This window comes from Phasianus colchicus, chromosome 3, assembly GCF_987193195.1.
Source record: "Phasianus colchicus chromosome 3, bPhaCol1.hap1.1, whole genome shotgun sequence".
Taxonomy (NCBI): domain Eukaryota; kingdom Metazoa; phylum Chordata; class Aves; order Galliformes; family Phasianidae; genus Phasianus; species Phasianus colchicus.
The window spans coordinates 96,007,488-96,021,499 of NC_143438.1; the positions used below are offsets into that span (position 1 = coordinate 96,007,488).

A 14,012-nucleotide genomic window follows, 5' to 3' on the forward strand; every position below is an offset into this window, starting at 1 on the left:
AAAGGAAAAAAACAGCGGCAACAATCTATGGAGGTAAACTTATTTTACTAACTATGATATCGGAATGCAAAATAATACAATATAATACAATCTACCAGGGGGGAAGGATCTCTCTCTCTCTTCGGAAGATCCACTCCACTGGTCTTTCCTGAGCGAGCCCGCGACACGGGTGAGCATCCTATTTATTCTCTTTGTCTTGCTGTGCCTAACTCTCTTGCTTATTTCATTATTATAACATCTTAATATTATTTGATTATATAACATTCCTTTATATAATTTTCATTGATTATACAGTAGTCCTATGAATTTGAGGTCTGAATTTAAGCCTGTGGGCATCGCCCAGGAGTTGGGGAAGAGTACGAGGCAAGGAAAGTTGGGTAAGAGGATGAGGCTTCGGACCAGGAACCTCTTCCATCGGTATTAACTCTTGCCGTTCTCTTTTTGGATTAGGAATCCATGTGGTTTTTTTAATGAAGAACAGACTCATTGTGCAGCTTGTGAGTGAATTCATTCACGCCTGTTAGCTGGTTTTCTTCCCTACATGAAGCTGCAATTGAAATGGACACTTTGTGATCTGATCCCCTCTGGCATGCTCAGATCTGCCAAGTTGGCAAGGCCTGGCTCTTGGTTGGTGAGTTGTGCCCAAGGTCAGAGAGTTGAGTCTTGTGAGCTTTGAGTCATGTCTTCCAGTTGCACGTTGTGTTCTTTCTGTTGTGTTGACCTCTTGAGCTCCAGCCCTAAGTGAGGATGCAAGCGCTACCGCAGAAGGAACGGTTTAGATTGGAAGTGCAATGCAAAGAACTGGAGCCAGCAGGAGCAGGGAAGCGATCATCCTCCTGTGCTCAGCACTGGTGAGTCCTCACCTTGAGTACTTTGTTCAGTTCTGGGTGCCTCACTACAGGAAGGACAGTGAAAGCCTTAAATGTGTCCAGAGAAGAGCAGTGAAGCTGCGGGGCATCTAGAGCACAAGTCTTATGGGGAGCGGCTGAGGGAACTGTGATTATTTAGTCTGGAGAACAGGAGGCGCAGGGAAGACCTCCTCACTCTCTACAACTAGCTGAAGAGAGGTTATGTTGAGGTGGGCGTTGTCCTCCTCTCCTGTGTAAGTGATAATAGGACTGGAGGGAGTGGCCTGAAGTTGCATGAGGGGAGATTGAGGTTGGATGTTAAGAAAAACTTCTCCACAGGAGTGGTCAGACGCTGGAACGGGCTGCCCAGACAGGTGATAGAGTTACCATCCCTGCAGGTGTTCAAGAAACATTAGATGTTGTTGTGAGGGGCGTGGCTTAGTGGGAAATGTTGGTGGAAGGTGGATGGTTGGACCGGATGATCTTGGAGATCTTTTCCAAGCTTGCTAATTCTATGTTTCTATGAAAGACGTGCTGGTGAGTGCTTTGCTGGGTGAGCATCACCCTGCTGAAGAGCAGGCAACTGTTGTCTTTGCAGGCAGCCACATCCACAGGGATTGGATGGACCTTAACCTTGTCTTTCACATCTTATGGGCAGTAAGTCATGTGGATTTAAAGCAGGATCTTAGAGGCAACCTTGATTTCTTCAGCCACCAGAGCTCTCCACCATGCTTCTCTGTGTGATGTGAGACCATGCAGAAGTCTGGGTAGGTGAAGTCAGTTGCTCTTCCTTTTCCCCCCAGGGCTGGAAGTAGCAGGGAAACGGGACTGTGGGACATCCCAGCAGTGGGTTCCTACCTCAGCAGAACCAAATGGCTGTTCTGGTCCACGTGGTCATTTTGAGTGAATCTGACACAAATTAGAGACATGAGGGGCCTGTGAGCAAAAAGCATGCGCCGCATTTTGTGGTGCAAGATGTCCTCTGAGCTGCTGCTAAGAATGCCCAGCATGCTTTCTTTTTGATGGGAAGAGGTTTAGCAAGGATTTTTTAGATGAAAATAGATGAAAATCACGTATTTCCTTTTGACTGACCTTTCTTTCATACTGCTTCTTGAAAAGTTATCTTTGGATTCTAAACTAATATTTATTATTGAAGAGAATACATATGCACCCTGCACTTTTATCTGCACAAAGAATCCTCTGAACATCTGTTTACGTGTTTCTTTTTGGTACTGAGATGAAGCTGTGTGGAACATAGGCTTGGATGAATTTTCAATCAGTAGCAGGGACGTGTAATGCTCATCTTAGATGTCGTGCTGACAGAAAGAGCAGAAAGGTACATTTTATGGGGTTGCATGCTGCTTTTTTTTTTTTTTTTCAGTCATGACCATGGAAGCGTTACCCAGACGAAATGAACATTTGTCACCTGGACTTTCTACACATGACAGAGGAAGTGGAAGTCAGCAGCTGAAGCGTCTGGGAAGACCCCTGCATGGGAATGGTGAGAGTTACCCTGGCACCGTTCTTTGGAAATCTCAGGGCTCTGTAAGCTCTGAAGCTGTGTCGTAACTACTCCCGTGGTGCTCTCCCTTTCTTTTGTGTAGGAGAGCTGGAGTTCAACTCCTTCCTGTTTCCTGCCTATGTGCTGCCTGCCTTGTCCATGGCCCAATGGGCTTTTATTGCTCACACCCAGATTGGTACGTGTGGATATAAGCCTTTGTTTACGTTTATCTTTTGCTTGTGGTGACAGCTCATAGCTGAGCTTGTGGTTAACAAGACACACAATAGCTGGAGATACAGTTCTCTGCGTCACTAAAACACGAGCTTTGTGGCAGCCACGAGCCCAAGGAACAGCGAGTTTCTGTGTTTTATTTCTGTGCTTGCTCCCATTGCCCCGCGGCCCTGTTGTGGTTGAAGCCGGTGGGTGGCTCAGCACCACGCAGTCCTTTGCCCACTCCCCTGTTCCCCGTGGGATGTGGGAGAGTGTTGGGTGGAAAAAGAGAAGTAAAACTCATGTTTTTGAGATAAAAGTAGTTCTGAATATATATATATGAATGTATTGCAAGTGATGTACAAGCAATGGCTCACCACCCGCCAACCACTGTCCAGTTAGCCGCCAAGCAATAAAAGAGAGTGAGATGTACTCTCATCCCCTTCAAAACTCCTTCCACTTGATGCTGTATAGTATGGAATATCCCTTTGGCCAGTTTACGTTAGCTGTCTTAATTCGGTTCCCTCCCAGCTCCTTGTTGAGAGCTTTGCTGAGAATGGCCTTGGCTCTGTGCAACTTTGCTTGTCGGAAACTATAAAGATCAGGGTGTTATCAGTGTGATTTTTCTCCTAGAACCCAAACATAGCATCATACCAGATACTCTGAAGAAAAATCCCTCCCACCTGAGACTAAGGCAGCCCCCCAGTGTGTGTGCCGTAAGCCAGATAGGGATGCAGGTGTTGCATTTCCCTGGCAGTGTTGGCCAGGGATGCTGGGGAGGTTTTGGTGCCCAGCTTGGACGTCGCAGCACTGCTGTGCCTGTCAAAGCAGCATGCTGCATGCTCTCCGAGCAACGAAGCAGCGTTTCATCAACAATGTGCCATGCTATTTCCTGGATCCTGGTGCGTTTGTGTCTCTGAGGCTAGGTTTACCCTACGAGCTCTTCTTGCAATAGCTGTTTTGAATTCCATTGCAGGCGTGTGAGCAGAAGTGCTTTTACCCTTATGTTCTGTCTCACAGTGTTTGCCCATGGTTGGTAGAAGAAGGAGCTGATGGAGTCAGCAGTAGATTCTGTTGGCTTACCCTCTGTGCTTCATCCCTGGAGCTCACTGCTGCACAGAAGAGTACACGCGTGTTTATCCCAGGGCTGCAGTAAACGGGAGCCTGGTTGGCATAGCACTGAGCAGCACCTAATGGGCTCTGCAGAGGATGGCTTTGCAGAAGGAGCAGGAGTGCCTGCGTCCACCTGTATCCTTGGATACGTTCTGGCAGCGATGCACCAGCTGTGGCCACAGTGACTGAATGCAGGGCTTGGCTTGGGGCTGCCGTGTGGCACTTACTGCCCCGCCGTATGCCTGGCAAAACACAGTCACCCCTCGCCCACGACAAGCCTTTGTCTTAGTGTTGTGTTTCATGCTGTCTCCTGAACCTCAGGCACTGGAGGCAGCTTCCCCACAAGAAGGGGAGAAGAAAATGAGGTCGTCCTGGAAGCGAAAAGGTAAAAATCCACTTGGGAAAGAAATGTATATAGCAGTCTCGTAGCAGTTCTGTGTTTCTCCAGTCTCTTCCTTGATTTCCTTACAGTGAAATAGATCGGTGCTGTAACACACTTTTGAATGAAACAAAGGACTCTAGTGTGGATTTTATGTAGGCCCTGCACTGCAAGGTATGCTGCTGGGAGGAAGCGCCGGGTCCTGCGCTTTGGTCATGATGACCCCATGCTAGCTTCTCCAGGATTTGGCTGAGGTAGAATTCCAACTGCCCTCTGATTCTAGAATGTTGGAGTGTTGGAATCTTCAGGTCTTGTGACGTGGTCTTGCTTCCCCACCTTGTCTGTCATGGTGGAGCAGCCTGGTGGCCCTTAGTGATGTCATAAGCAGCTAGAATGAGGGGAGGAGCAGTGCCTGCTGCCTCCCTTCATTGGAGCGCTTGAGCTCTGACTGAGCAGCTCGCTTGTTGCACTTGTGCATCGACTGAGTACCTTTGTTTTCACACTGTCTTGTGCAGCATCTTGTAGGTAAGCTGAGACAGTGTGAGATAGACGGGTGGACAGTGAGGTGTTGAAAGCTGCTGGCTGGCGGAGCTGGTAGTGTCATGCTGCTTACTCTTGACCATCAGACATAATTTTCACTCAGTAGCTACATTCCAAAGCATAGAGGTGGCATTTGTCTCAGGGCTTTTTCCTTGTCTTCTTTGTTAAATTGTGCAAGCTCACTGATCAGCTCTTTCTCTCTCCTCTCCCCGCCCTCTGCCTTCTCCTTTGATGCAGCTTTTGCTCGCGGAAGAACAGAGCAAAGTGACAAGAAACGGCTGCGGCTTCAAGGAACTTGTTCTGATCTCTTGCCTGGTATGTGCCACACGTTGTCCCCCCCATGTGGTTTTGCAGCCTGCGTCGCACCGTGTTTAGTAACACAGCCTCATCCAGCCTTGACAGGACACCGGTCACGTGTAGAATTATTCCACTTTCCCTCCAGCTCAGCCCTCAGAAGGATGCTGTCTGTGATGCTGTGACCGGCTAATCTTTAGGAAACCAATCCCTTAGGCAAGGAGTCCTAGTCCCAGTTTGTGCAGGGCTGCACAACGTGACCAGGAGCATGCGTGCTTCAGCTGTGTGTGCGTACGACAGCTGTGGGGAGCACAGCAGAGATGCAAGCAGAGGAAATCCGTGTGGAAGGCTGTGGCCGGTGCTGGAGGTGAACTGGTGGGAGCCGGGCGCTGGGGAGCAGATCCACCCCCAGCAGTGACTCCTCTCACTGCCCTGCTACTGTGCTGTCGGAGTGCTCTGAGCAAGCGTATCTGCTGCTTTGTGCTGGAGTCCCCATCTGCTAGCAGAGGGATAGCGACTTGGTAAACTGCTGCGCAATAGGCTGTCTCGTTTGAATTGACTGAACAAAGTGGTTGTTTCTAGAACACCTGCCTATGCCAGTGGGTAACTGAGGGTAGTTCTGAAGAAGTCTCTCCATACCGTGGTGTGTGAACAGAGAAAATAGAAGTGTGTTTCTTTTCAGTTCCAGCTTGTCGTGCCTGCTGTGATGGGCATCGCGTGCAGCGAGATCAGCTGTGGGCCTGACCTGGCACAAATGGAGGTAGAGTATGAAGCTCTGACTGGTCTTTGTTCTGCTGACTTGAGCCGGCAGAGTGAGCTGCAGATGAGCTCTCCTGCTTTTCAAGAGAGGGAGAATCCTTCCAGCTCTATCGGTGTCACTGAAAAGCTGCCTGAAAAGCTTCATGTCCTTGCTACGAGCATCTAGATGGCTGTGGACGTTATAGTACCGACAGAATCAGATCGAGCGTTATAAACATGCAGAAGCTTTTTCCCCATCCTGCTTGGATTTTGTCACCCAAAGACCAAGTTCTCATATTCAGTAAGTTAAGGGAAGCAGGCACTTGTGAGCCAAGGATTGGGTCAGTGGACCGGCTCCTGTGTCCAGTCCATGGCTGAGGTCTCCAAGCAATAGGTTACAGGAAGCAAGCAGACTCTTACGCTCCTCTTTGGCAAGACAGTAGTGCAAGCGTGGCAAGTTTATAAAACTCCAGGAGTCCTCTCGGTTGGGGTGTTTGTCCTCTTAGTCTGGGTAGAGAGAGACGCATCTTTACATTGCCTGGCGATACTGCTGCACACCAGGAAGAGAAACAGCTGTTATTAGACTTGCAGTTTCTTGTTAAGCACTCACGATAAGGATCTTTCTCTGCAGATATGCTCCTTGCTCTGAAATTGTCCTCGTTTGTCCTCAGCTCCTCACCATGGCCTGTGCTCTCTGTTTCAGACTGAGAACAATGGGAAGCCCCTGCTGATCCACGAGGAGTCTCCTGTAAATATTCCAGCTGTTGCTGCTGCCCATGTTCTTAAGAGATACGTTGCCCAGGCAGCGGATGAACTCTCCTTTGAGGTAAGCAGTTAAAGGCGTTCCTAGTTGTCATGTACAGGAAAGTATAAGGTGTGAACGCATCAGGAATATTCTCAGATACCTTCAGAATGTTTGGTGAGGTTGCAGTCTTTTGCAGGTGGGAGACATCGTGTGCGTTACTGATATGCCACCAAAGGAGCTGACCCCCTGGTGGAGAGGCAAGCATGGCTTTCAGGTAGGCACAAGCTTCAGACTTGAGAGCGCAACTTTGATCAGGTCGGGAATCTCGGCTAAGAGCTGTGCTGCCTGCACAGGATGGCTCATGGACGTAAACAGTTTCCCCGTGTCGGTGTCAGAGGTGGTCTTTGTAGGAAACTGTCTCCTCGATTCACTTAGAAGCAAGAGCCTTCACAGTATGCATCAGGTCACGGCCACTGAACCCCACCTTTGGAAATACAGCAGCTAAGACAGTGTTTCAGTGTCTCAGAGTATTTTGCTTGCACCCATGCAGAACGTGAAGTTCGTGTCTTTTAGGAAGTTACTGCCTGTCAGCCAAGGTAGGGTAACAGACCCTCCGCGTGCTTGTTGCTGCTGCTGGCTGCAGAACGCTGGGTAGCTTGGAGCTGGGGATTGCAGCTGCATCTCAGTCAGCAAGAACTTTCTTCTTCTACATCTTCTACAGAAGCAATTATTTGTTTTGTAGGTCTTTTGGCTGCAAATGTTGAATAATTATTACTTTTATGCAGGCCACTTTTTGTTGGATAGTCTTACGGAGCGTCAGGCAAGCACGTTCCGAGGAAAATGTTAGGTGGCTTTTGGTTGAACAGTTCAGGCCTGAGAAATGCTGCCTTCAGTATTGCACCTCTCTTTTTTTTCTTGTTACAGGTTGGATTTTTCCCAAGTGAGTGCGTGGAGCTCATCAATGGAAAAATTCCAGAGTCTCTCCTCAGTTCAGTGCCAAAGCCAGGTACGGATGTTGCATTTGATGGTGCAGGGAAGCAAAATGGCGTTTCTTTTTGGGTGTGTTCTGTGTTTAATACCTCCTTTATCCATCCCGTGTTATAGTCTGTGCTGATGATCCTTCAGGCATATCACGGGGCATATGGCTGGTGTTTTGTAGGCAATGAGAATGAGGGAGGGCGAAGGCAGTTCTTCTGTGAGTCAGTACGAGGTTGAGAACAGCCAGTGTCCCTGGTGGACAGCTAGAGGCCTGGTTGTGTTAGTGATACGCTTGATCAGAACGTGGCTTTTCAAGAGGATCCTTAATCCCCAAGTTGAGCAAGCCAAGCAAGAGGAGTGCATTAAACTCCATCAGAACGCGCAGAGATTTGGCCCGATCCTCCCGTGTTTATGAGTGGACTTGGGGAAATCATAGAATCCTCCTAGTATGGCTTGGGATGGAAGGGAGCTCAAGGATCATCAAGTTCCAACCCCCCTGCCTCAGGCTGGGCTGCCAACCAACCTCCACATCTAATGCGAGACTAGACCCCACTGCCCAGGGCCCCATCCAACCTGGCCTTTGGCTCCTCCTGCAGGGATGGGAGAAAATCCGTTTTTGTATGTACTTGGTAACGTTCTTCCCGTTTTGACGTGCTCTGTAGAATGTGTTATGCTCGGCCTTGTCCAACTGAGCCAAACCTGAAATGAACTGGTTTCTTCCTGTTGTCGTGCAGTGCCAAAGAAACGCGGCAAGCTCGTCACCTTCCTTCGTTCCTTGGTGAAGGCCTGCCCAAAGAAACCAAAAGAGCGGGAGGTGGAGAAGGAAAGGGTGTTTGGCTGTGACCTGGGAGAGCATCTTCTCCACTCTGGTCGCGATGGTAAGGGACAGCCTGTTCCTGTGATCTTCCTCTGTTGGGCATCTAAAGATGAAAGGGAGGTCATATCTAGCAAAGGGGCAGGTTGGTACCGGTGGAGAAACGTGTAATGGAAGTTGATGGCTGAAAGATAAACTGAGGCTAATGCTCTTAAGAGACAAGCACGTTTGTATTTGCTTAAACCAAAGCCTGTAAGCCAATCCCATGCTAGCCTGAAAAGAAGGGAAGCCTTTTGGCCAAGGAGAGTGTCCTGCATATGTTTCCCTGCTCTCCTGGACATGAGATTTCCCACCTCCTTTCATTCCCATGGGAGCTGTGGTGGGACTTGCAGTGTCTCCGGCTTCCCCAGAATTACTTTCTCCAGGCTGATTCCTAGGTCCTTACACTTCTTGAATGCAAGGAACACATGTCTGTCCAGTTTCCTCATCTTGGACAGCTTTCTTCTGTAAGGAAGAACTAAGCAGTAGCCTGGCTGGGCTTAGTGGATGAGATTTGACAGGAGCACAGCCTGAACCAGGACTTGAATGAGGAGCTCGAGTAACCGCTGGCACGTGTTCTTTAGTCCCCCAGGTCCTCCAGAGCTGCGCCGAGTTCATTGAGCAGCACGGCGTAGTGCAAGGGATATACCGGCTGTCTGGTGTCGCGTCCAACATCCAGAGACTGTGGTAAGAGTGCTGCGACTGACACAGCGGTCAGTAGGGGCGCGTGCCCTGTTGTGGGTGCTCAGAGGCTTGCGCTGTGGGGCAGCTCTGTGCAGGCAGCGTGCGCTCAGCAGTGGTGCGCCAGGCTTGTCACTGTTTGATAGGAACACGGGGCGTTCAGCAGACTTGCTGGAGCAGGAAGTTCTCCTCCTGTCCTTCAGAGCACTGGAAGGCTGTGGGGGACTGCGGTGTCACCGCTGCCAGCTCTCATTCCCGTTTCCTCCTGTTTGCAGAGCCCTTTGGAGCAGCGCACACTCCTCATTGCTGCTCCGGGCTCCTGGCTTAGGATTGTAGACTAGGCAGCCAGTTGTCAGAGTCACGGGAAATGCCTTAGCAAAACGAAAAGGTCTCCTTTTGGAAACATCTCATCCAGCATGGCTCGTGTGGTGCTGGTGACTGAGTGTTCATTTTCTCCTGTTAATCGGGAAGCCCTTCCAATGCTTGATTATATTTGGTGTGGCTTTTGACTTGTTTTCCTCTTTCTCAACCCCCCCGCCCGTTTTTGTGTCCTTCTCTCCAGCCAAGAATTTGAGTCTGAGCAGATTCCTGAGCTAACTGTCCGTGACACTCACAGCGTGAGCTCCGTCTGCAAAATGTACTTCAGGGAGCTCCCGAACCCTCTGCTGACCGACCAGCTGTATGACAAGTTCTCGGTAAGCACAAGGCAACGTCTTTCCTTTACCTCTTCCCTGGGCCTCTTGGGAGATGGCTGCAGCAGTGCCCCAGCTCTGAGGCCCTTTTTCTGTTAGCCCCGTGGGGTTTACTCGTATGTCTCTGCCACATCATGCATCATATGGATGCCATTTTCGGTGGTCCCAGGAGGCGGTTATTTCCATATTCGCAAAGCTTGCGAGAATTCATGTTTTTTGTTTTTTCTTTTGTTTTGTTTTTCTATTCCCCAAGTATTTATAGAATGGGAGTGGGATTGATAGCAAAGTGCACTTGAAGCTTGAGGAGCTGAGCTGCGCAATCAGGCTGTAAACCGGCCCGCTGCTTGGACTCCTTGGCCTTGATGGCACCAGCTGCGTGCCGCTATGTTCCCCAGATGCCTCCTGGAAGGCATAAAATCTGTCTCGGCGCAGACCAACTGCACGCTGTCCCCATAGTTCCCGACCCTGTGGCAGGTATCTAGCCTGATTTGTGTCTCAGTCCCTTTCTGCACTATTCCAGGAGGCTGTTGGTGCCGCTACAGATGAGGAGCAGCTGGTCAGAATGCAGGACGTCATCCAGCAGCTGCCCGCTCCTCACTACAGGTCAGTGCTGCCCTCACTCTGTTGAGCTCAGCCATGCTGCACTTCAGAGGGCAGTGGTGTGATTCCAGGCTTGTCTCATGCTGGCAACATGATGCCTGCGTATGTTGAAGCAGTTTAAGGCTACACGGGGTTAATTTATTGGGTCGGTTCCTGGGCACGGGGGCACGCTTGGTGCAGCTGGTGGCTGCGGCTGTGCTGTGCTGGGGCTTGGTGCCGCAGAGTGGCACTTAGTCAAGTTGGATCTACTTCATCTTCAGTGACAGTAGCAATAACATGCATTGAGGCTTGCTCTGTGAACCGCAGCACCGCGTGCTCATTGGTGCTGAATATTTGCCTCTCTTATTTTCCAGGACACTGGAATACCTGATAAGACACTTGGCTCGTCTAGCCGGGAACTGTTCCATGACAAACATGCACGCTAAGAACTTAGCGATTGTGTGGGCTCCAAACCTCTTAAGGTAAACTTCTTTCTCCGTTTCAACACACTGCTTGGATCTGTTCTCCGGAAAAAAATGCAATCTACCTTTTTCTCCATCGAATGTGCTCTTCTCCTGTGCAATGTGCAGTAAGTGGCTGACGGCAGAGCAAGAGCCTGGACTGTTCTCCAACCGCACGGGCACAATTTCTAGATGACAATTTCTGCCCTCTTGTTTAGATGGGACTGGTGTGTCCTTGACCATCCAGGAGAATTTCTTCAGTGGCATCACCGCGGAAGCCTCCGGAGCCCAATTTGACAGCTTTTGGCTGCAACAATCCAGACTTGGGGAAACTTGGATCTTGGATAAATGACTGCTAAAATCTGCCTTTTCTACAGATCACAGCAGAACGAGTCTGCCTGCGCCAGCGGAAGAGCCGCCTGCATGGAATTGCAGACGCAGTCGGCTGTGGTGGAATTCATCATCAACCACGCAGACGTCCTCTTCTGCTCCAAATCCGCATCAGACATGGCAGATGGAGCAGGTGAGTGTCTTCCTCCATGAGCTTTATCTTGATCAGACACCTTGATCAAATCCAGGCCTTCTCCAAGATCTTTGAAATACACTTTTTCTATCGAGGGGACAGCAGACTTCTGGGCTTCGATTAGAATCTGGCATCCTGTTGCTGGATGCTGAGAATGTCCAAGTCCAAACTTTACAATGAGAAAAAAACCGTCACTGTCGTTACGATGTTTTGCATGCAGGTGAAGCTTGATGAAAGTGTGGCAGTGAAGCTTTCTGAGTTCCCTGCCCCTGCTTTCTAGGGTTTTTCTTTGCCCGTTTCGATACCGTGAGCTGCTCTTATTAATTATGACTTTGTCCTTTGCCTTAAACATACATCTGACCACGTGCTTATTCTGACCTCCTCTTCTTCTAGTGGCTCGGATAAGCAGGTCTGAGAAAACTATAGCATCTCCCCCAGAACTGTGATGGCTGTGGTGCTGCTTTGTGATCCTCGCTCTTACCTGTGGCTTTCCCTTACAGGGCACGGTTCTCTCTCAGGGCCCAAGTCTGCGTGGGTGTCTTCTCCTGCCACAAAGCTGCTCACCCTGGAGGAGGCACAGGCTCATAGGCGAGGCCACAGCAGCTCTTCCGTTGTGACACAGAGCAGGGACATAGAAGTGGAAGAAGGCCCCACAGCTGTACAGGGGAAATTCCACACAATCATCAACTTTCCATCTGAAAGGTAAAGAGGACTTTGTTTTCCAGCAACCGTCATCATTGTTTGGGTGGGTTGTGTTGTTGTTTTTTTTTTCCCCCATTATTTCTTGCGCCAAAACATGTGGAAGCTAAATTAAAGTAACGGTGCCTGAAGTGAATTGTTGCAGTGAATCTCTGCTCCCTTTGGACTCTGAGATTCAACTAACATATTCGGTTTAGCCACACGAGGCTGCCATTCCTTCCTTGCTGGGCACGCAGTCACGAGATGTATAAAGCCATGCTGACGTCTACCCTGGCCTGAGCTGGCTCTACCTTGAAACGTTGGGGTTTTCCAGCTGTCGGGGCCACATGCCTGAAACCAGTTCCGGTTCTCCTCTAAACAGAGCTGTTGGTCAGACCTGCTGGCACTAGAAACTAAACTTGGCGGTGAGATGGGGCCGACGAGGTGTTGATGTCAGAGTCAGAGGTGCTTTTGAATTTCCTTTATGGCTGCACGGTTCCTCAGAAAGCAGTTACGCCTGCCGGCTCCAGAAGAGCCATCCCTTAGATGCTGTCCTGTACAGCCGCGGAGCCTTTGCTCACGTGCTCTGCATCTTGCTTGACACAGTTTAGGGGAATTTAGCCAGCAAGACTTCAGGGCTGAGCTATAGGAGTGGAACCGTCCTCAACTGCTTGAAAGAGAGCGAGTTTCTAAGCTGTGCTTCAGCAGAAACCAGGCGGTGCCAGGAACAAGCAACTGTTGGCAAGAGCTCAGTGCAGCTCTTCCCTCACCCCGCACCACGCACGACTCACAGCATTCACTGTTTTCTCTCTCCAGACAGCGTCCACCCAGCAAGATGAAGGAATCACCGGCTGGCAGTTGGCGTTCCTGCTTCAGCCTGCGGAAACCATCCTCTGTGGCCAAACGCCGACTGCAGCGCAGTCCCAGGGAGCCCTCAGAGACAGAAGTCGTGGTGCTGGCAGGTAAGGGTGCGAATCCAGCTTTCAAAGCCTTGCTTTTCAGCGACATAGAATTCATGCAATACAAGTGGACTTTTATCTCCTTCTAGCGTTCCAACCTATACCTAGCATCTTCAGATCACCCCTGATCAAGAGCCACTTTCATAATTCAGCTTGTGAAAGTTTGACACTAACCCCTGTGTATCCTTCCTAGGTGAACCGAGCCCTTGTCTACCCAGAAGAGCCGGGGCAAGTAGTGATGGTGCGCTGTGTGCTTCCATCGATGGAGGGCTCTTAGGAAGCACGAGTCACTGTGGTTCAGATGACAGCCTTCCACATAACAACAGCGATGGAGAGAAGGAGCTCATCCAAGTTCACGCCCTCATTTCTCCCGGCTGTGCTGAAGATGCTGACCTGAGCCTGCTGGACACCACAGTCACCAGCCTGGACTGTGACCCAGTGCCTTTGCAGTGCAGCCCAGCCCAAGCACAGTCCGAGTGCCCCGACAGCAGCACCTCCACGCAGGAGCAGGTCAGCGTCGCTGAGGAGAAGCCGAGCCTCTTGGAGGGGGACTTAGAATCAGGCCTCCAGCCCCAGGCACCGGGCAGCAGCACTGAGAGCTCTGAGCCACTCTCTCCGTGACAAGAGAGGATGAGTCCCATCTTTACCCTGGACCTCTCACGCCCTCCTGTCTTTTACATAATAATAAAAGCACGCTCGTGCTCAATCAACGCCTTGACTGCCTTCCGAGTCTTCATTCACAGAGACTGGGACGAATGCAACGAAGAGCAAGGCACGCCAGCTTGCAACGCGATGGCTGTGGGGTGCGCGCAGCAGGGCTCTGGGTTTGTTCCCGTTCTGTCTGGCTTTGGGACGTCTGCAGCGAGAGCTCAGCTACCATCTGGTATGGTAGCAAATGATGTTTAGCATCCTGGATGCTGCTCATGATAATCCCGAGCTTCCTGGCTGTGGCTTTGTGATGCTTTTCAGGGCTTTTTGATGCATTTCGAAGCCTTGGCTGCTCCCTAACGCCTCTCTCCTCCTGCCGTGTCCATTCCTGGCTCCCGACCTACGAGCTGGCCGTGCAGACCTGTCGTCATCACGCTGCGGCAGGAGGAGCTCACCTTGAGCAGCATCTCCCTTGCCCCGCCCCCGGGGTCTCCTTGGTCCGCGGTAGCTCCGCCGGCTGCCGTTGGCCGAGCCGCCGTGCGCGGGAGCGAGCGTTGGGAGCCGGCTGTCGGAGGCGCGGCTCTCCTCGCAG

At 50.6% G+C, this 14,012-nt stretch overlaps 2 protein-coding genes across 2 annotated transcripts; both read left to right on the forward strand.

The window, feature by feature from the left end:
• The first annotated feature begins 311 nt into the window (after positions 1-311).
• Positions 312-8,890, forward strand: LOC149918806 (rho GTPase-activating protein 32-like). The gene is made up of 11 exons (XM_090138312.1): positions 312-851; positions 1,447-1,615; positions 2,230-2,349; positions 2,453-2,545; positions 4,829-4,906; positions 5,568-5,645; positions 6,327-6,449; positions 6,565-6,642; positions 7,293-7,374; positions 8,081-8,224; positions 8,784-8,890. Exons 3-11 carry the CDS (start codon positions 2,341-2,343, stop codon positions 8,888-8,890), a joined length of 792 nt encoding a protein of 263 aa, XP_089994438.1. The 5' UTR covers positions 312-851; positions 1,447-1,615; positions 2,230-2,340.
• A 421-nt stretch (positions 8,891-9,311) lies between these two features.
• Positions 9,312-13,576, forward strand: LOC149918807 (rho GTPase-activating protein 32-like). The gene is made up of 7 exons (XM_090138384.1): positions 9,312-9,575; positions 10,093-10,175; positions 10,526-10,633; positions 10,990-11,135; positions 11,636-11,837; positions 12,630-12,775; positions 12,966-13,576. Exons 1-7 carry the CDS (start codon positions 9,516-9,518, stop codon positions 13,391-13,393), a joined length of 1,173 nt encoding a protein of 390 aa, XP_089994510.1. The 5' UTR covers positions 9,312-9,515; the 3' UTR covers positions 13,394-13,576.
• The last annotated feature ends 436 nt before the right edge of the window (positions 13,577-14,012 follow it).

Coding starts and splice junctions, on each gene's coding strand:
- LOC149918806 (XM_090138312.1), top strand. Junction 5,646..6,326: donor CTGACCTGGCACAAATGGAG/GTAGAGTATGAA, acceptor TCTCTGTTTCAG/ACTGAGAACAATGGGAAGCC. Junction 6,450..6,564: donor CGGATGAACTCTCCTTTGAG/GTAAGCAGTTAA, acceptor AGTCTTTTGCAG/GTGGGAGACATCGTGTGCGT.
- LOC149918807 (XM_090138384.1), top strand. CDS start 9,516: ATGTACTTCAGGGAGCTCCCGAACCCTCTGCTGACCGACCAGCTGTAT. Junction 9,576..10,092: donor AGCTGTATGACAAGTTCTCG/GTAAGCACAAGG, acceptor GCACTATTCCAG/GAGGCTGTTGGTGCCGCTAC. Junction 11,136..11,635: donor AGACATGGCAGATGGAGCAG/GTGAGTGTCTTC, acceptor TTTCCCTTACAG/GGCACGGTTCTCTCTCAGGG.